Here is a 20,538-nt window from a genome sequence, read left to right as displayed (position 1 = left end):
TTTGGAAATGATAAAATCGTGCAAGTATACCAATCTCCCAAAACGGATAAATTTTCATGAGCCAGGCCACTTACGAGCCACACCGATGACAGATGCCAATCTTCTAAAATAGACAATTCTTCATGAGCCTACAAATAGTACATTATCAAATACAAGTCCAAATACGACAGTGGTAGGAATTCACACCTCAAAACGGCAGCAAATATGCCATATACCCTGTCACTCATGCAAGCTTGCTTATGCTAGTATGACAGAAAGAAATAAACCATCATTAAGAAAAGATTTGGTGCTTTCTTATGGGACAAAACCAAGGATTAGATGGCCAAGTAAGAAGAAAGGATTTGTCACCAAACAATCCATTGGTTGTTCATCTGAGAGGCTTTTTCCAATTTAGGTGGTTATCTCATTTGCGCGCTTGCGTCTTTTCTTCACTCAAAGGTTGCTTGTTTCTTGGTGTCAACTCTGTCTGTGGTGGCTGATCGGGTGTTATCTTTTCTTTACTTCTCTTTCCATTCTCTTTCTTCTTCAGATTTCCTCTCTCTTCGTGATCTATGCTTCATGCTACTGCTTCCACCGTTCCACGAGGGGACAAGAAATCGATTCACGTGAAGGTTCCAACGTGTTGGGCTTTCAGCAAAACAGAAGGTACAAGCAAACTTTGCTTTCTCTCGCTAGAAATAGTGTTTCTGCTCTTCCATCATGTCCATGCACGCTTGTCATCGGAATGGGCCGCAGTCCCATGGTCTCTCTTCTACTCCCGTCACGTCTGCTCTTCTAAACATGCAGCTTCCTTAAAAGATGGAGAATCCAGAGAACACACCTCTGTTGACTTGTTCTTGCTGCTGACGATGCATTGGTTGCAGAACTTATCGAAGCATATCATTAAATATACTCAGTTGTCACTGTTGCACGTCAAGTCGTTGTAGTATAGTGGTGAGTATTCCCGCCTGTCACGCGGGTGACCCGGGTTCGATCCCCGGCAACGGCGTTTCTTTTTGTAAGATAATGAATTGATTTTTTTGACAACTTAATAAGATGATGATGATAGAATGTTACGATTGGTTTCACTACTATAACATCATTTAATCTTGTAAGAACATTCAGATCAAGAGTCCATTGCAACATAAATCCTGAGAACTTAGGAATCAAGTAAACACCAACATTACGGTATTGCATACGCTGCAATTCCCACTATTATCTTCACTATTACGACGCTCGACAAACTGCACTACCGAAACGGAGAAACTTCTCGATCCACATATTCATGTGGAAATCACGGCCGAAGTGTTGGGCGACTTCAGCAAGTGAGACGAACTCGGTGACATGCTGGAGGAGCCCGTCGGTGCGGACTTCGCAGTAATCGAAGTTGTCGTGGCGAGAGACGACGCATGCAGAGACTGGCTCACATCACTCCACGGCGTGTAGTACATGGGCACCGGCATCTTGGGGGGAAGCTCCGGCAGTGGAGTCTCGAGATTGAGCGCGTTGATGGCCTGTCGGATCGATGGCCGCAGGTTGTAATCCGGATGAGCACACCATAACCCTACCACCATCAAGCACTCCATCTGCGTCTCGTCGAAGTCGCCGTTGAGCCTCGCGTCTGCTGCTTCCAGGATCGTTCTTCGTCCGTAGAGCTCCCAAACCCATTCCACCAGTATTTCCTTGCCCGGGTCCTTCTCCTTGAGTTCCACTGGCCTTCGACCGCATGCGATCTCCAACGCGACGATGCCGAAGCTGTAAACGTCCGACTCTTTGCTGGGTTTGCCGGTGTAGAAGCATTCGGGGGCGATGTAGACTCTCGTGCCGGCCAAGTCCGTCGTCTGCAAGTTGCGATCGTGGTCGACGAGCCGGGCGAGCCCGAAATCTCCCAGCTTGGCGTTGAACGCGGAGTCCAGCATGATGTTGCTGGGCTTGACGTCGCGGTGCATCACGCACTGCTCCCACTCCTCGTGCAGATAGAGCAGAGCAGAGGCGAGGCCCAGCGCTATCTTGTGCCGCGCCGGCCACCCCAGACCTGCTGCGGGGCTGTACAGATAGGAATCGAGGCTTCCGTTGGGCATGAACTCGTAGACGAGCAAGAATTCTCCGCGGTCATGGCACCAGCCCACCAGCTGCACCAGGTTCCGGTGCCTCAGCCGGCTTATGATCTTGACCTCGGAGACGTACTCCTTCCTTCCCTGTCGCGACTCCCGAGAGACCCTCTTAATGGCCACATCAAGCTTCAGATCTTTCAAGTGACCTCTGTAGACCGACCCGAATCCTCCCTCCCCTAGCTTACCCTCGTCGGAGAAGTTCCTCGTTGCACGGGCCAGCTCTTTGTACGCGAACCTCTTTGGCCCTCTGTTTCCCATGAAATCATCATCCGTGGTTAGATCGAAATCCATGTCCTCGTCACCATCTGCTGCATTCCTGCCGCGAGACTTCCTCCTCCTCCTCCACAGAACGAACAACAGCAAGCCCGGCATGACCATCAGAGCCCCTGCTCCGAACACCAAACCGACTATGAGCCCCGTCTTGCTCTTACTTTTCGCTGCATCCGATGCTGTCGGAGCCGTCGGCGGCGGAATGCTTCTTGGTTGCAGACTCGACCTGAAAGACCACGACAGAACGGCATGCGTCTCGGTCACCAGACCAGTGGCCGCCGAGAAGCCTACTGTAACGTTTGCCGGTAGGTGATCCCGCAGATCGATGACGGTGTGGAGGATGGAATCACCAGCGAAAACAGGGTTGTCGGCATAAGTGAGGAAGACGCTCAGATTACGAGTGATGGCGTCGTAGCTCACCCATGCATTCGCCAGCATCCCAGTCTTGAAACTGCCGTTCCAGCTCGCAGGCTTCTGTGAGACGAACGAGTTGACATCGATCCCAACGTGGTGGTCGTCCACATCCCATTCGTTTTGGTGGGTGTCGAACTCGACCGCCACCGTCGGGACAAGATAATCCGAGGAGACTCTTGGGAAGATGCCGAGAGAGCCACAGGAGGAATCGGGGAGGAGGTGAGAAGGATACGGCGCCATGAAGAACGCGAGGCCATCGCCGGACGATGAAGTTTTCGAAGAGTTACGGATGATGAAGGAAAAATGGGTGGTGAAATCGGACATCGCCTTGGTGCGGGCATCCCACAGGAGCAGCGGCTCTCGGTACACCGCTCTCCCCACGTTGTAGAAGATGGTGTCGTTGGTGAGCTGAATGCCATCGGTGCTGTTCCAGGTTGCATTGCCTTGCAGATCGATTCCGGAGCGACTTGCGGGATCAAGAAAAGAGAGATTGAAGGAGAGGCAGGTTGCCGAAGGGACAACGATCCACAAGCAAAAGAGAGCAGACAACATGCTGCTGGATCGATGAACCACCATGGCTAGCTACCACAAGGACCAACACAGATCAGATGGCTGCTGCTGCTGCTGCTACCACCACGAGATCTGCAGGGGGGCTGATTGCCGAGAAGAAGGCTGCTAAATCTTGCTCTACAACAACCCCCGAAGCGTTGACTGAAACTAGCCGTCAACGCTTTGCGCATTGGGAGACATCATGTTAATGACACTGTCACAATTATTTCGGACAACACACGAGCGGCTGCCATTGCAGGTTCGATCAAACCCTCGGAAACACGACATTGAAGTCGTCAAAGGGAATAAACGCGGATCAAATTAACCTAAATTTCTCAAAAATGACCTCGTAGGATGTTTTCTTCCTTCAAAAAAAGTCATCGGTTGCATGACGAGTAGCATATCTTTTAACCTTTCCACCAGGAAAATTAGAGTTATGCTGCATCTATGGGCGCCTGCCATAAATACAGTGGCTAGAAAAAAAAATGATGACAGACTTCACACTCAAACAAGTTTATCTTAGAAACGAAACCAGGGTAAATATTTTATCGTAGAATATTTTTTTCTGCCTAATTCATTATAAAATCTGCTAACTTACTCATTTATTCATATATAATTTTATTTTTTATCTCACTATTAATTTTTGTATTGATCGATACACATTTGAATTATACCTCGAGTCACTTCCGATATCTCGTATATACAATCTTAAATCGAGTTGGACAAAATGACACTAGACTTATAATTGACGCTAAAAAAAATTACAAAGTTAATGACATTAATTGACACTAAAAAAAATTACAAAGACTTATAATTCTTTTTATATTTCTAATTATGTTCAGAATAAGTTTTTTCATTACTGATTCCCCTGTTAGTTGGGTTCTGCATAGATTGGAGAGGGCGAGAGACAGAGAGAATAATTGACGAGCAGGAAACAACAAAGAAACTTCTTCAAAGACTAAAACTAGTGTCTTCTGCTGAACAGGACCTGGACAATTCTTCCTGTAGAAGGATGCAAATTATTGGACGAGGAAAAATCCTTGACATATGAGGTGGGAAATTTATGGAATGTAGACACGTCTTTTCATCCTTGACATTTGCAGGGAAAAAAAAAAGAAATCGACATCAATTTGAAGGGATATTTGCAGGGAACTGGTCCAAATGACTAGACTGTCGAGTCACCCTGGCGAGGTCAACAAAATAAAAGCTTCGTTCATACGGCTTACGGTGGTCGATGGCCTCGTGATCCGAAAAGAAGTGATTGAAATCAACGATATATTCAAGCTAACATGTAATATAAAATAATAAAATATTAAATAATAATAAATAAAAAGATTACGTGTTAAGTTATACGTGTACACTTATGACTAGCAATATATATAGTGATATATATAGATCTGTGTAATAGATATCGGATCCTAATAAGATCACGATAATCAGATCGATTCACCTTTAAAGATAGACCATAAATAATCCCGATCATAGGTTACTCGAGAAGTACATTGAGATAACCGGACAGATAAGTGTGTTGTATACTCATCCATATGATGGATGTAACTGGTCTCATAGCTGCTCGTATTGGGACACTAGAGATATAGTGCAGGTGCTCATTAGAGAATAAGTTCAATAATTAATCCGTTCATGAAACGATAGATAATTCATGATGCCTTATGTTAGAACCTTTGCGAATTCTAAGCTTGACGTTGATCTCTTTAGGGGATCGACTTAATAAAAGAGAATGAATACATGACTATTTATAGTGCTTCTAAACTCCAACTCATAATAGGACTCTTACTCAAGACTCATACTCAATTAGGATTTATGTTCAAGACTCCTACTTCTAACCAACTCCTAATGCTTTTCTAAGAAGCAACATCGAAACTAATCCTATCCTTAGCTGGCATCTTCATGATCTTTAATAGGTGTCAACTAGGTTGATTTTATATAAATGCCCATTTCAATGAAACTCAATTATGACTCTCATAGCTAGAGTCTGAATAATTTATTATCAGATAATGATTCTATCATCCTAATGGTGTACCTGGTCCTTAGACTTAAGAAACTAAAGATGTCTTGTATGAGTACTCCACTCTTTGATACCGAACTTACAGGTTTGGAAGTTATAGATCTAACATAACCGATCATCGGGAGTGACAACCAACCTTACGAGGGCTATTAAGTGTCAATAGAAGATCAATCACTCTCGGTATTATAAGAGAAATATCTCATGTGTCCTTGCTCAAATAAATTCTTGGCTAAGGTCATTCAGATTGAGAGATAAAAAATTCTTTATGAGAATCTGATTAGAGCGAGACTCGAGGAGAAACTGTATGGGCCTGATAGTACTATGCTCGATATATGGTCTCTAGAATATTATATATATAAGGGACTATAAGTACATGATAACTGAGGATAAATAGGTTCAAATGATTGGATTTCCCTGTATTATCTAGGGATTACAGCGTAGTTGCCTAATACGTCCGCAATCGATAAGTCGAGTGAATTATTATGGAGATAATAATTAACTGAGTCAGAAATAATTCTAACATGTATGACTCACGACCAGCTCGATATTAGGCTTAGAAGGCCAAACACATATGATAAGTATTACAATAAGTAGAGGTTCGAATATGAGATATCCATCGAAGCCCCTATCTTATTGGATATCTATTGAGCCCCTGAATTATTGGATCCTATAGATTAGATACAATAAGAGCTAATAAGATATTATTGGGTAGAGACTCACTAATCTTAAATGTTTAGATAATTTGATAGAGATTCAATACGTAATATGGGAAGATCTATTGGGGTTAAGTTGATAAGGGGCCTCTTTAAATAGGAGGGAACCAAATGGCCATAGGTTGGGTTCTTTTTGGCGGCCACCTTTTATTATCCTCTCTCTCTCTCTCTCTCTCTGCCTTAACTTGTAGTCTCTATTTGGGGCATGTGGACAGTAAAAGAAGGGGCTGCCCCTTCTTGATTGCATGGTACGCACTGCGAGGAGGATTGTGTAGTGATTTGAGGAACATCTTCGCAACTCCTGTCGTGTAGATTACCGCTAAAGAGGAGGATAGTTGACCTCATTTGTCCTCTCCCACAGATCTATATGAATTCAAGGATATGTGATCTCCCTATGTATATAGTAATCAAGGATAGATAAGTCTAAAGATTTGGATTCTCTTGTATTGTCTAGGGACTACGACATAATGGCCTAGTACATCTGCAATCGATGAGTCAAGTGAATTATTATGAAGATAATAATCCAGTCAGCCAGAAAAAGTTATGACAGGTATGACTCACGGTTAGCTCGATATTGGGCCTAAATGATCACACGTATATTGTAGGTGTTGCGACAAGTAAATGTTCAGATATAAGATGTCCGCTAGAGCTCTTATCTTATTGGATATCCAATAAGCTCATGAATTATTGGATCCTATGGATAAGATCCAATAAGAGCCAATGAGAGATTATTAGATAGAGATCCACTAATCTAAGAGGCATGAGTAGTTGGATGGAGATCTAGTACCTAATAGGGCAGGATCGATTAGAGTTAAGTTGAGAGGAAGCCTCTATAAATAGAAGAGAGCCAAAGGCCATAAGCTGAGTATTCTTGGCTGCCACCACCTATTTCTTTTCCCTTCTCCTCTTCAGCTAATAGGTGTGGAGATTTGGGTAGCGATTCGAGAAGTGTCTTCGCAGCCCCTACCGTATGGATCACCACTACAAAGGAATGCACTTGACCTCCTTTATCCTCTCCCATAGATCTGTACGGTTTTAAAGATATATGATCTCCTTAGGTAACACAACTATCTCACACGTGATTTTTGGTTTGCTGGGTTTTTATGCACCAATTTTTGTACGACGACGAACACCTTTTGGAAAATCTGGGATTTTTGTTTTCTATTTTTCCACTATGTACGTGATGTCGCCCCTATATTTTCCTATAGTGGTATCAAAGCCAAGTTGTTCGTGCAAAGGAATAGTTTTGAACTATGTGTATTGTGTTTTAGAAAAGCTTTTGACATCAACATCATTGACGTAGAAGCAAGAAAGAGCAACAATTGTTTCTGCCCTTAACTGTTATCTGCGTGCAGGCAGGCGGCATAGCGCCCGTAGGTAGGTCGCCTGCGTTCAGGCACTGTGCAGGCGACGTAGCACAACAACTATGCAAGTGCAGCAACTGTTGCTGCACGTAGTTGTAGACGCAAGCTCAGTAACTGTTATTGCACACAGACATTGTGCAAGCAGCGTTGCCCCTTGCGGGCACAACTCCTATGGGCAAACTGACCACAACGTTGACCATAACCTACAGTAGCACCCGCCCGTCTACACACCACCCGCGGGTGAGCTGACCATGGGCAAAGGCGACACCCTCGCCCCATGTAGATGCCACCATCGGCAGGGTGGTGGCAGTCACAATGTAGTGGCAGGTGAAGGTAGTAGAGATTTCTAGATAAAAGATAGTTTTGCCCCTCATAATTTTAAAATTTCATGGTATGTCCTTTATGTACAAATTACCTAAATACCCAACATAATTCAAAAAATTCCCTGCATGTCTCAAATTTTAGAAAAATATTAGTTAATTAAAAAGTTTAATTAACTATTATTATTTCTCTAGTAGTCCTATATGATATATACATGTGATATATGATGTGGACTGATGATCATGGATTGTGTGATGTGATGTATGTGTGTGATGTGATTATGATCATTATTATTATAGGGGTCTGCAAGCCTCTAATTTTTTTCTCGTTTATTGTCGGGCTTACGTGCTTATGATTAAGTTGTAATTACGTAAGGAGGCATAGTGGGAGCATGAAGGTGATAGTATGATCCATGAGACTGAGACGAACGATCTCTACACATAGAGATGTGTTGAGATGCCGACGGAACTAGCGATGACGAGATGGATGATCACAAGGCATGAAGATATGTCGCTACATACATAGATCCTGATGTAAGTGATCAAGCCTGCTAGCTCACGCTTGATCATATTAGGATGTGGTCCATGATCATCTAGTTCGATTACTTGTATACTTACTAGATATGTACATATTTTTGCATGCAATGTAGATTATATTAAATATGTATATGTGTGACACGTCATAGGAGACCAAATAAAAATCTCGACATAAGCCGAGGTCGGGAGGGAGATTTCCCGACTCAACCCTTCCAAAGCTTAAGTTAGTATCGAGTGAAGTAAGAGGGAGTTAAATGCTCGAAGTCCTCCTCTGGCATTGGTCAGGAAGTTGGCTTTTATAAATACGAAGAGGGGCCAGCCATACATGGTCCGTTAATGGTTGCCGACTTTTGGGACAATTAGTCTGTACCTTACGGACGAGCCCCGAGCAACTTGTATGAACCTACGATGTATGATGCCACTCCGAGCTCTTCAGAATGGCCCAACGGTGTTTGACCTTGACCTATACAGACCGTGTCATGTGGCGGCGCTTCAAGCTTTCTAGAACGACTCTATAGTATTTAGCGCCGACTTGTGCGACACCTAGCAACTCGAGGGCATGTCGTTGCCCCTATCTTATTGGATATAAGATATCCGTTAGAGCCCCTATTTTGTTGGATATCCAATAAGCCCATAAATTATTAGATCATCATATAGATAAGATTCAATAAGAGCTAATGAGAGATTATTAGAAAGAGATGCACTGGTTGGGAAATCTGGGGGCGACATCACATGTGCAGTGGAAGAACAAGAAAACAAAATTGGTGAAGGAGATGTTTATCGTCGTGCAAAAATTGGTGTGCAAAATCCACGAAACTTAAAACTGCATACAGAATAGATTGTATTATCTAGGGAGATCGTATATCCCAGTTTCCTTGCAGATCTCTAGAAAAGGGTGAAGGAGGTCAAGCGTCTTCCTCTCTAGCTGTGATCCACACAATAGGGCTACGATGATGCTCCTCAAAACTCCAGGCCTGCTCTGAGGTGGAGAGGGGGAGGAGAATAGGAGAGGCAAGTAAATGCTCTAACCTATGAGTCTTTGAATCCCTTCTATTTATAGAGGCCCCCTATCAAAACCTAATGGATCCTCCCTTAGTGGGTATTAGATCTGCATCCAATTACCCAAGCCTTTTAGATTAGTGGATCTCTATCCAATAATCTCTTATTGGCTCTTATTGGATCTCGTCCATGGGATCCTATAATTTAGGAGCTTATTGGATATCCAATACGACAGGGGCTCCGGTGGATATCTCATATCCGAACCTCTACTCATCGCAATGCCTACCATATATGTGTGACTCTCTAAGCCCAATATCGAGCTGGCCGTGAGTTATACCTGTAAGAACTCCTTCTAACTTAGTGAATTATTATCTCTCTAATAATTCACTTGATTCATCGACTACGAACATACTAGGCCACTACGCCGTAGTCCCCAGACGATACAGGGGAATCCAATCCATTGTGTTAGGATCAAGAGCACTAAGAGAGGGGGGGGGGGGGGGGGGGGGTGAATTAGTGCAGCGGAAAACCTTCTACGATTAAAATAAAAACTGCGTTCGTTCGTTAAAAAGTGATTTCGGTAAGAAAGCCGATTCGTAAATCACTTTAACTTTTTTTTAAGCAAGATGTAGCAAAAGATATAAATGCAGTTTGCAGTTATGATTCAAATCAGATAGTAGGCGCAAACTGAAATATGATATTCGTACGAAAAAACTGATTTATGTCTAAATGCTGATTCGTAAATCACTTGATTAAGTGAGATATAGTTTAAGCAAAGATATAAAGGCAGTTTGTAGTTATGATAGAAATCAAAACGTAAACGCAAACCGAAATATGATGATCGTACGATAAAACTGATTTACGTCTAAACGCCGATTCGGAAAGTGCAAAGCTTGAAACCCGATCGTATATGCACAGAAAGCAGTAAGCTTTTGAGGAGGTTTGCAGTAAAGATAATATGCTTAAAGTAAATGCAAACTGAGATTTAGAGTGGTTCGGTCAATCTTGACCTACTCCACTTTTGGCTTCCTCCATCGACGAGGTCACCGACGTCAACTAGAGGCCTTCCTTCAATAAGCGAAGGCCAACCACCCTTTTATAGTTTCACTCATTTTGACGGGCTTAGGAGACAACCCTTACAGAATTTTCTCTCCTCTCTATAAAACTCAGAACTTGGAAGAAAAGAGGGAGAAGAACTCTTGGCATTTACAATAATTTTGAGCTTTAAAAATCACAGAACAAGATCAGGATTTCGGTGTATGTTAAGTGCCCTTTCAGTGCTGAAAGGGTGGGGTATTTATAGGCCCCAACCCAGTTTGAATTTAGAGCTCAAAACTGCCAATTCCCAGAATTTCGGGATCTGGCGGTTGCACCTCCTGACTGAGGCGGTTGCACCGCCTAGCAGAGCTCGAAGACTGAGCCTATGGGCGGTGCCACCTCCTGTCAGGGGCGGTTGCACCTCCTGCCAGAGCTCGAAGACCGATCTCAGGCGATGCCATCGCTTGACTAAGGCGGTTGCACCTCCTGCTAGAGCTCGAAGACCGAGCTCAAGCGGTGCCACCTCCTGTCAGGGGAGGTTGCACCGCCTAGTCTCGCTCGGAGACTGAGCCTAGGCGGTGCCACCTCCTGGCTGGGGTGGTTGCACCGCCCAGTCTCGCTCGGAGACTTAGCCCAGGCGGTGCCACCTCCTGGCTTGGGCAGTTCAACCGCCTGGCAGAAATCAGGGTCCGAATGGGTTGATCCATTTGGCCCAATTTGAGTTTTTCAGGGGCCCAATTGCCCCAAGATTAAGTTAATGGTATCACCTCCCATTTCCAACTTAATCATTGTGCTAACTATGATATTTCCTAAGACATTTACCGCAACTTGCTCCGGTGCATCAATCGCTTCTTTCGGCGAGCTTCCGGTGAACTTCCGTCGATCATCCGATGAACCCTCGGTGATGCTCCTGTGGACTTTCGGCAAACTCCTGGACTTACGACAATCCACTTGGCGAGTTCCGACGAGCTTCTTTGGCAAGCTTATGGACTTTTCGGATTTGTTCCCGCAGAACCTCCGACGACTGTCCGAACTTCCGTCGAACTCTCGAACTCCCAATGTGATCATTGTCTTGATTCCGGCGTAACTCTTGCTGCATGTCTTTCTTCCATCGTAGTTAATCCCGCACACTTAAAACAAAACTTCGATCGAGATAATTAATCCTAAGCAATTAACCAAGTTGTCCGACATGTCATTGGTCCCTCGATGCTTTGTCCGATTCTTTGGCGCATCGTCATCTCCTGCAGCCTATTGCCCAATCGGCCAGTTGACTCCGCAACTCCGATATCCTTGGCACAATACCCGCTCTTCTTGGCCCGATGCCCGAGTCCACGGCCCGAAGCCTTCTGTCGATACATTGATCGATCCACCGGCCCGACGTCCAATCTTCTGACATGTTCCTCCGGCACAACATGATTTTCCTACTTTAATTGTCTCATCCTGATCGAAGCATCCTGCGTCACTCAAAACACAGATTAAATCATAAACATATATCAAGTAGTTTCATCATCAAAATACGAGATTCAACAATCTCCCCCTTTTTGATGATGACAACCATTTGATGACGAAGTTAAACTTAACTCCCGGAGTTTAAACAAACTCCCCCTATCAATATGCCATATTGATAGAACCTTTAATTCAAACTGAATTCAAGTCATTGCAATATTCATCATGAATACTTGCAACACGTCATCATGAACTTATGCATAACATCATACTTCTCCTCCTTTGTCATCAACAAAAAGGAGAAGTCCAACTATTCTTGTGTTTGGAATATTAGTTTAACTTATTGCATGAAAAACATAATATCAAGTTTTATCATCATGCAGTTTTGAAGCCAGAAAATTCAACAAATGTTGCATCATGCTTAGAACATTCAAGCTATCAAGTTTTAGATATGTAAGTTTTACAGCATACAAGATAGCACTTTTAGAACATGCAAGCTAGCAATGTTACAACATTTTAGAACTTGCAAGCTAGCAATTTAGAGATGTTCAAGAAGACAACTCTTGCTTCTTGTAATATGCAAGTTGCAAGCTAGCAAATTTTTGCTTCCTTTGCAATGTTTGAGCTCGCAATTTTGCTTCCATTGCAAGATGTAAGTTTAGCATGTTTAATTTTCTTGAGATAGCAACTATTTGCTTCTCTTTATGCTACAAGCTTGCAATTTTTACGATATGCAAGTTTTACTACATACAAGCTAGCAAAAATTTCGAAGGTAAATGCATGATAGCTTTCTTGTGTAAGCTTATGATTCTTGCTTCCTATTGCAATGTGGAAGTTGCAAGTTTTGCTTCTTGAGATAGGCAAGATAGCACTTTTGCAATTTTTGTTTGGCAAGCTTGTGATGTTCAAGATAACAAGCTCTTTCTTCTCTTTTGAGAAGTGTTATTTTTGCTTTCTTTGCAAAGTGCAAGCTAGCAAAATGCCAAACTAGCAAGAGATAATGTTTTACATGAGGCAAGCAAACAATTTGGCAAGTGTTACATTTGCATCTTCTCTTTAGAGGAGTGTAATTTTTGCTTTCATCTTGAATTGTGTAAGCTAGCTAGTTTGCCTCTTTTCATGATGTCCACGCTAGAAATTCTTGCTCCCCCTTTATCATTATCAAAAAGAAGGGAAGACCCTTTTTTTCAATTTTCAGATTATGACAAAGGTAAGTATCAATTTTATTTGTGCATCATTATATATTCAAATTAAAACATATACAATTTCAAAAACCTTATTTTTCATGCACGATACTGAAAAATAAATCAATCATCATTAATGGGTATATCATATATGATACTCAAACATTAAAATTTTGAAGCATTTATCAACATGTTGATCATGATTTTAAACATTCATTATTTAAAGCATTCATGATACATATCATATGCAATACATCAAAACAAATTAATGAATATTTCATGTATTTTTATCATCACATAAGGAATATCAAGAAGAATTATTAGGTGATGAGATAAATATTTCATGAATACAAGGAATTGCATAAAAATCATATCATGTATATTTCATGTATTCATATTATCACATGAAGCATACAATGCAAAGAAATCATGTCATGAAGAATGTCAATGTGAAAATTCAATAAAGATCACATGATACAATCGCAAAGCATGATATAATTATGCGATATATCATGAGATGATAATTTATCATATCAATGAAAGATATCAATGAGGATCAATTCATGAATACCAAAGATATGATTCATGGTTCATTAAAATTCTTCTTAACAAGTTCACGATCAGGATTCATATAATTCATAATAAAGCAAATTGATATACAATCATTACACAAGACATACAAGGCAAAGAAATCTTATTATTTTTATATTATGAAATATATGACATCAAGGCTCATGATTCATTTGAAAAGATATAGCACAAAGAGCAACTTGAAACGTTCTTATCAAGATCACATTTTGCAAGAAATTTCAAGTATCAAATATCAAGTAATCATCATGTTTCATCAAATTTCTTAAGTCAAGAAGTCAAGGGAAAGTTCATGATTCGGTTAAAACAAAATTTCATTCAAGTAAATTAAAAAAAAATCATAATCAAATTATCATTTTTGAGATTCATGACATGAATAATGTTATTACTATTTCATCAAAATCAAGAACACTAGAGATAGAAAATGATTGAAGCATTTAGCATGATTCATATTTAAAATGTATCTTATGTCGTAAATACGAATCAAGCATTTGTCAAATCTGAAATCATCCTTAAAATTACATTTAATAAATTCATATATGACGGGCATAGATTTATTAAAAAATCAATAAGACAGAGGATTACATTTCATTTTTATAAATTTCTATTCATGTGATTTGCTTCTTATGAGCATGCCTTTGCTTTTAAAAAGAATGTCAACATAGAAAGGTAAATTTCGTAAAATAAATTATCAAGCATGATTCTATGATAACATCCTTTTAATATCTTGATATTCATTATCAAGTATGATTTCAAAAAGTATGTTCAAGAGAAATCATTAAGACCAAATGCATGATACACTCATTTATTTTCAAAATATTCATCATGTTTATATTCATGAGATTTACAAGATTGGTAAGATAAATTCATTAATCTCAATAGGATATAAAATTCATTTTCATTTCATACAATTGATTTCATGTGAGGGTGTTCAAGTCATTTTGTGAAAATATGTATCATCATTTAAAATCGAAACATAAGTTTCGTCATAAAGCCGTCAAGACCAAACACATCAAAAATAAAACATCATGATATCACATCTATCATCAAAAGATTATCAAGAAATTCATACATAGATGTACATGCACTATATCATCTTAATATGTTATACAAATGATTAAACCAAAAACATGTTAATCCAAAATGAGAGTTTCAAATCAACATTTACTTCAAAAGCTCATGCACGACATAAAATCATCAAAATACACATGCATGGATTAATCTGAAGCATTATCACATATCATATAACTATCATCCATAATGTTGCATACATCATTCAACATTTCAAAACATAACATGCATGAAACCTTAGCAATATACTTTTCATGATCAAATTTTTAGTTCTTGAAAGATGCTAAAAAGAAAAACATGATATAATTTTTGAAAAACAAATTTTTTTTTATTCCTACTATCTAAATTAAGCACTTATGAAAAACTTCAAGTAATTTCAAAATAATTCAAGAGAGTTGAGTTACTTACCTTGTAGTCGAAGCCCGTCAAAGCCCAATTCGTTGTTTCACCTTTGGAAGTTCTTAATTCATCCTTGGTTGCCTTCCTCTTCTTTGGCCTCTTCCTTCGTTCAAGTTCATTGTCTATTTTAGATTTTTATTTAATAAACTTATTAAGATTTAGTGTTCGAAGTTTAAGTTCATCATTGTCCTCATCACTTGAGTCATCGCTCAAGTGGTATTCATTTGTCCGGAGTTCCAAATCCTTCCTATTCTTTGGAAGATGATTTTGTTCATCATGTTTATTATGTGCATTGTGCACCATTTCATATGTCATCAACGAACCAATTAGTTTTTTAAGTGGTAAGTTGTTTAGGTTTTTAGCTTCTTGTATTACAATTACTTTCGAATCCCACTTCTTAGAAAGAGAACACAAAATCTTGTTTACGAGTTCAAAATCCGAAAAATATTTTCCAATAGCTCTTAAACTATTGACGACATCCGTGAAACGGGTGTACATGTCGCCTATAGTCTCGCTTGGTTGCATTCAAAAAAGCTCAAAATCATGCAATAAAATGTTAACTTTCGAGTGTTTGACTCTACTAGTTCCCTCGTGCGTGATTTCAAGTGTTCGCCAAATGTCAAAAGTCGTTTCGCACGTAGAAATCCAATTGAACTCATTTTTGTCCAAAGTGCAAAATAAGGCATTCATAGCCTTTGCGTTTAAAGAAAAATACTTCTTCTCCAAATCCGATCATTCGTTCATCGGTTTAGAGGGAAGTTGAAAACCATTTTCAACGATATTCCATAAATCCAAATTCATAGAAATTAAGAAAACTCTCATTCGAGTTTCCCAATAAGTGTAGTCCAATCTGTTAAACAACGGTGGACGAACAACCGATAAGCCCTCTTGAAAGCCATGAAGAGCCATTTCTCTCGGGTGTAAATCTGAAATGAGAAATACTGGGCTCGGATACCAATTGTTAGGATCAAGAGCACTAAGAGGGGGGGGGGGGTGAATTAGTGCAGCGGAAAACCTTCTACGATTAAAATAAAAACTGCGTTCGTTCGTTAAAAGTGATTTTGGTAAGAAAGCCGATTCGTAAATCACTTTAACTTTTGTTTAAGCAAGATGCAGCAAAGATATAAATGCAGTTTGCAGTTATGATTCAAATCAGATAGTAGGCGCAAACTGAAATATGATATTCGTACGAAAAAACTGATTTATGTCTAAATGCTGATTCGTAAATCACTTGATTAAGTGAGATATAGTTTAAGCAAAGATATAAAGGCAGTTTGTAGTTATGATAGAAATCAAAACGTAAACGCAAACCGAAATATGATGATCGTACGATAAAACTGATTTACGTCTAAACGCCGATTCGGAAAGTGCAAAGCTTGAAACCCGATCGTATATGCACAGAAAGCAGTAAGCTTTTGAGGAGGTTTGCAGTAAAGATAATATGCTTAAAGTAAATGCAAACTGAGATTTAGAGTGGTTCGGTCAATCTTGACCTACTCCACTTTTGGCTTCCTCCACCGATGTCAACTAGAGGCCTTCCTTCAATAGGCGAAGGCCAACCACCCTTTTACATTTTCACTCCTTTGGACGGGCTTAGGAGACAACCCTTACAGAATTTTCTCTCCTCTCTTTAAAGCTCAGAACTTGGAAGAAAAGAGGGAGAAGAACTCTTGGCCTTTACAATAATTTTGAGCTCTAAAAATCACAGAACAAGATCAAGATTTCGGTGTATGTTAAGTGCCCTTTCAGTGCTGAAAGGGTGGGGTATTTATAGGCCCCAACCCAGTTTGAATTTAGAGCTCAAAACTATCAATTCCTGGAATTCCGGGATCTGGCGGTTACACCTCATGACTGAGGCGGTTGCACCGCCTGGCAGAGCTCGAAGATTGAGCCTTTGGGTGGTGCCACCTCCTGTCAGGGGCGGTTGCACCTCCTGCCAGAGCTCGAAGACCGAGCTCAGGCAGTGCCACCGCTTGAGTGAGGCGGTTGCACCTCCTGCCAGAGCTCGAAGACCGAGCTCAAGCGGTGCCACCTCCTGACTGAGGCGGTTGCACCTCCTGCCAGAGCTCGAAGACCGAGCTCAGGCGGTGCCACCTCCTGTCAGGGGAGGTTGCACCGCCCAGTCTCGCTCGGAGACTGAGCCCAAGCGGTGCCACCTCCTGGCTGGGGCGGTTGCACTGCCCAGTCTCGCTCGGAGACTTAGCCTAGGCGGTGCCACCTTCTGGCTTGGGCAGTTCAACCGCTTGGCAGAAATCAAGGTCCGAATGAGTTGATTCATTTGGCCCAATTTAGTTTTTCAGGGGCCCAATTGCCCCAAGATTAAGTTAATGGGATCACCTCCCATTTCTAACTTAATCATTGTGCTAACTACGATATTTCCTAAGACATTTACTACATATTTATTAGTTTATCAAATGAATATGTAAATAAATCTTTTGACTCCTCAATTGCGACAACAACATGATCAAAATTTGAAGTTAAACTTCTCAAAATTTTTGTAACAATTATATGATTAGAAAGATGTTCACCATAAGATTTCATTTGACTAACAATTTCAGTTACTCGAGAAAGAAAATCTTGCACCGATTTATTACTTTTCATGAAGAAAATTTCAAACTCACAACAAAAAGTTTAAAATTTTACCATAATCACCCTTGATGAGCATTGAAATTCATTTTGAAGTATCAACCAAGCTTGCTTTGAGGTTGTCGCTGCTGCAATTCTTGAGAAGATCGTCTCATGTACAGCTTGTTGAATGAAGAACAATGCCTTTGAGTCATTCTTTCTATTCTCCCTCAGCCTGATTTCGTCATCTGGATCTACATATCCATTATCTATTAAGTCCCAAAGATCTTGAAACTTGAATAGAGTCTTCATCTTAATACTCCAAAATTCATAGCTTTTGCTCGAGAAAATGATGATAAGGGATTGAGACATAAATTGTCGTTAAAAGTCATAATGCCCGATTCAGATTGAAACTAGGCTTTGATACCACAAATGTTGGGGATGGAGGAATAAAGAAAAAACAGAATACTACGATGCAAGTAAAAGAATCCTTTCGATTCAAGAAAACTGATGTAGTATTAAAAAACAGGAGGATTGATAAGAACACTTACAAGATATCAAATGCACATAGACTCTATATCTATCTTACTTCATGAACTACGGTCCTATTTATAGGACCTAGTAACAACCATCCTATAACTACTAGATTGAGGTAGTTATTGAAACCATCTTATAACTACTATATTATGATTGAAATGGTTATTGAAATATCATGTAACTACTAGATCTTGATAACTATAGATAACTATCAATCAAATCTCAACAGAGCCCAATCAGAGCGCATGCTCCAATCACCAAACCGACTATGAGCCCCGTCTTGCTCTTACTTTTCGCTGCATCCGATGCTGTCGGAGCCGTCGGCGGCGGAATGCTTCTTGGTTGCAGACTCGAGCTGAAAGACCACGACAGAACGGCATGCGTCTCGGTCACCAGACCAGTGGCCGCCGAGAAGCCTACTGTAACGTTTGCCGGTAGGTGATCCCGCAGATCGATGACGGTGTGGAGGACGGAATCACCAGCGAAAACAGGGTTGTCGGCATAAGTGAGGAAGACGCTCAGATTACGAGTGATGGCGTCGTAGCTCACCCATGCATTCGCCAGCATCCCAGTATTGAGACTGCCGTTCCAGCTCGCAGCCTTCTGTGAGACGAACGAGTTGACATCGATCCCAACGTGGTGGTCGTCCACATCCCATTCGTTTTGGTGGGTGTCGAACTCGACCGCCACCGTCGGGACAAGATAATCCGAGGAGACTCTTGGGAAGATGCCGAGAGAGCCACAGGAGGAATCGGGGACGAGGGGAGAAGGATACGGCGCCATGAAGAACGCGAGGCCATCGCCGGACGATGAAGTTTTCGAAGAGTTACGGATGATGAAGGAAAAATGGGTGGTGAAATCGGACATCGCCTTGGTGCGGGCATCCCACAGGAGCAGCGGCTCTCGGTACACCGCTCTCCCCACGTTGTAGAAGATGGTGTCGTTGGTGAGCTGAATGCCATCGGTGCTGTTCCAGGTTGCATTGCCTTGCAGCTCGATTCCGGAGCGACTTGCGGGATCAAGAAAAGAGAGATTGAAGGAGAGGCAGGTTGCCGAAGGGACAACGATCCACAAGCAAAAGAGAGCAGACAACATGCTGCTGGATCGATGAACCACCATGGCTAGCTACCACAAGGACCAACACAGATCAGATGGCTGCTGCTGCTGCTGCTACCACCACGAGATCTGCAGGGGGGCTGATTGCCGAGAAGAAGGCTGCTAAATCTTGCTCTACAACAACCCCCGAAGCGTTGACTGAAACTAGCCGTCAACGCTTTGCGCATTGGGAGACATCATGTTAATGACACAGTCACAATTATTTCGGACAACACACGAGCGGCTGCCATTGCAGGTTCGATCAAACCCTCGGAAACACGACATTGAAGTCGTCAAAGGGAATAAACGCGGATCAAATTAACCTAAATTTCTCAAAAATGACCTCGTAGGATGTTTTCTTCCTTCAAAAAAAGTCATCGGTTGCATGACAAGTAGCATATCTTTTAACCTTTCCACCAGGAAAATTAGAGTTATGCTGCATCTATGGGCGCCTGCCATAAATACAGTGGCTAGAAAAAAAAATGATGACAGACTTCACACTCAAACAAGTTTATCTTAGAAACGAAACCAGGGTAAATATTTTATCGTAGAATATTTTTTTTCTGCCTAATTCATTATAAAATCTGCTAACTTACTCAGTTATTCATATATAATTTTATTTTTTATCTCACTATTAATTTTTGTATTGATCGATACACATTTGAATTATACCTCGAGTCACTTCCGATATCTCGTATATACAATCTTAAATCGAGTTGGACAAAATGACACTAGACTTATAATTGACGCTAAAAAAAATTACAAAGTTAATGACATTAATTGACACTAAAAAAAATTACAAAGACTTATAATTCTTTTTATATTTCTAATTATGTTCAGAATAAGTTTTTTCATTACTGATTCCCCTGTTAGTTGGGTTCTGCATACATTGGAGAGGGCGAGAGACAGAGAGAATAATTGACGAGCAGGAAACAACAAAGAAACTTCTTCAAAGACTAAAACTAGTGTCTTCTGCTGAACAGGACCAGGACAATTCTTCCGGCAGAAGGATGCAAATTAATGGAAGAGGAAAAATCCTTGACATATGAGGTGGGAAATTTATGGAATGTAGACACGTCTTTTCATCCTTGACATTTGCAGGGAAAAAAAAATAGAAATCGACATCAATTTGAAGGGACATTTGCAGGGAACTGGTCCAAATGACTAGACTGTCGAGTCACCTTGGCCAGGTCAACAAAATAAAAGCTTTGTTCATACGGCTTAGGGTTGTCGATGGGCTCACGATCCGAAAAGAAATGATTGAAATCAACGATATATTCAAGCTATCATGTAATATAAAATAATAAAATATTAAATAATAATAAATAAT

At 41.0% G+C, this 20,538-nt stretch overlaps 2 protein-coding genes and 1 non-coding gene across 3 annotated transcripts; 1 reads left to right on the top strand and 2 right to left on the bottom strand.

Moving 5' to 3' along the window:
* Window positions 1-916: 916 nt before the first annotated feature.
* On the top strand, window positions 917-988 carry TRNAD-GUC (transfer RNA aspartic acid (anticodon GUC)). Its single transcript has one exon. It is a non-coding gene; the product is annotated as a tRNA-Asp (tRNA).
* Window positions 989-1,045: 57 nt separating this feature from the next.
* LOC135680627 (L-type lectin-domain containing receptor kinase IX.1-like) lies at window positions 1,046-3,416 on the bottom strand. Its single transcript, XM_065194689.1, has one exon. The coding sequence runs from the start codon at window positions 3,351-3,353 to the stop codon at window positions 1,263-1,265; it is 2,091 nt and encodes a 696-aa protein (XP_065050761.1). The 5' UTR covers window positions 3,354-3,416; the 3' UTR covers window positions 1,046-1,262.
* A 14,919-nt stretch (window positions 3,417-18,335) lies between these two features.
* LOC135588868 (seed lectin-like) lies at window positions 18,336-19,232 on the bottom strand. Its single transcript, XM_065081217.1, has one exon. The coding sequence runs from the start codon at window positions 19,230-19,232 to the stop codon at window positions 18,336-18,338; it is 897 nt and encodes a 298-aa protein (XP_064937289.1).
* Window positions 19,233-20,538: the final 1,306 nt, after the last annotated feature.

The sequence above is a fragment of the Musa acuminata genome, chromosome BXJ1-8 (genome assembly GCF_036884655.1).
Source record: "Musa acuminata AAA Group cultivar baxijiao chromosome BXJ1-8, Cavendish_Baxijiao_AAA, whole genome shotgun sequence".
NCBI lineage: Eukaryota > Viridiplantae > Streptophyta > Magnoliopsida > Zingiberales > Musaceae > Musa > Musa acuminata.
The sequence above is the reverse complement of the archived record's forward strand: the minus strand, read 5'-3'. Positions and strand labels throughout refer to the sequence as shown.

Excerpts from the sequence above, each read along its gene's own strand:
- LOC135680627 (XM_065194689.1), bottom strand. The coding sequence starts at position 3,353 with ATGGTGGTTCATCGATCCAGCAGCATGTTGTCTGCTCTCTTTTGCTTG.
- LOC135588868 (XM_065081217.1), bottom strand. The coding sequence starts at position 19,232 with ATGGTGGTTCATCGATCCAGCAGCATGTTGTCTGCTCTCTTTTGCTTG.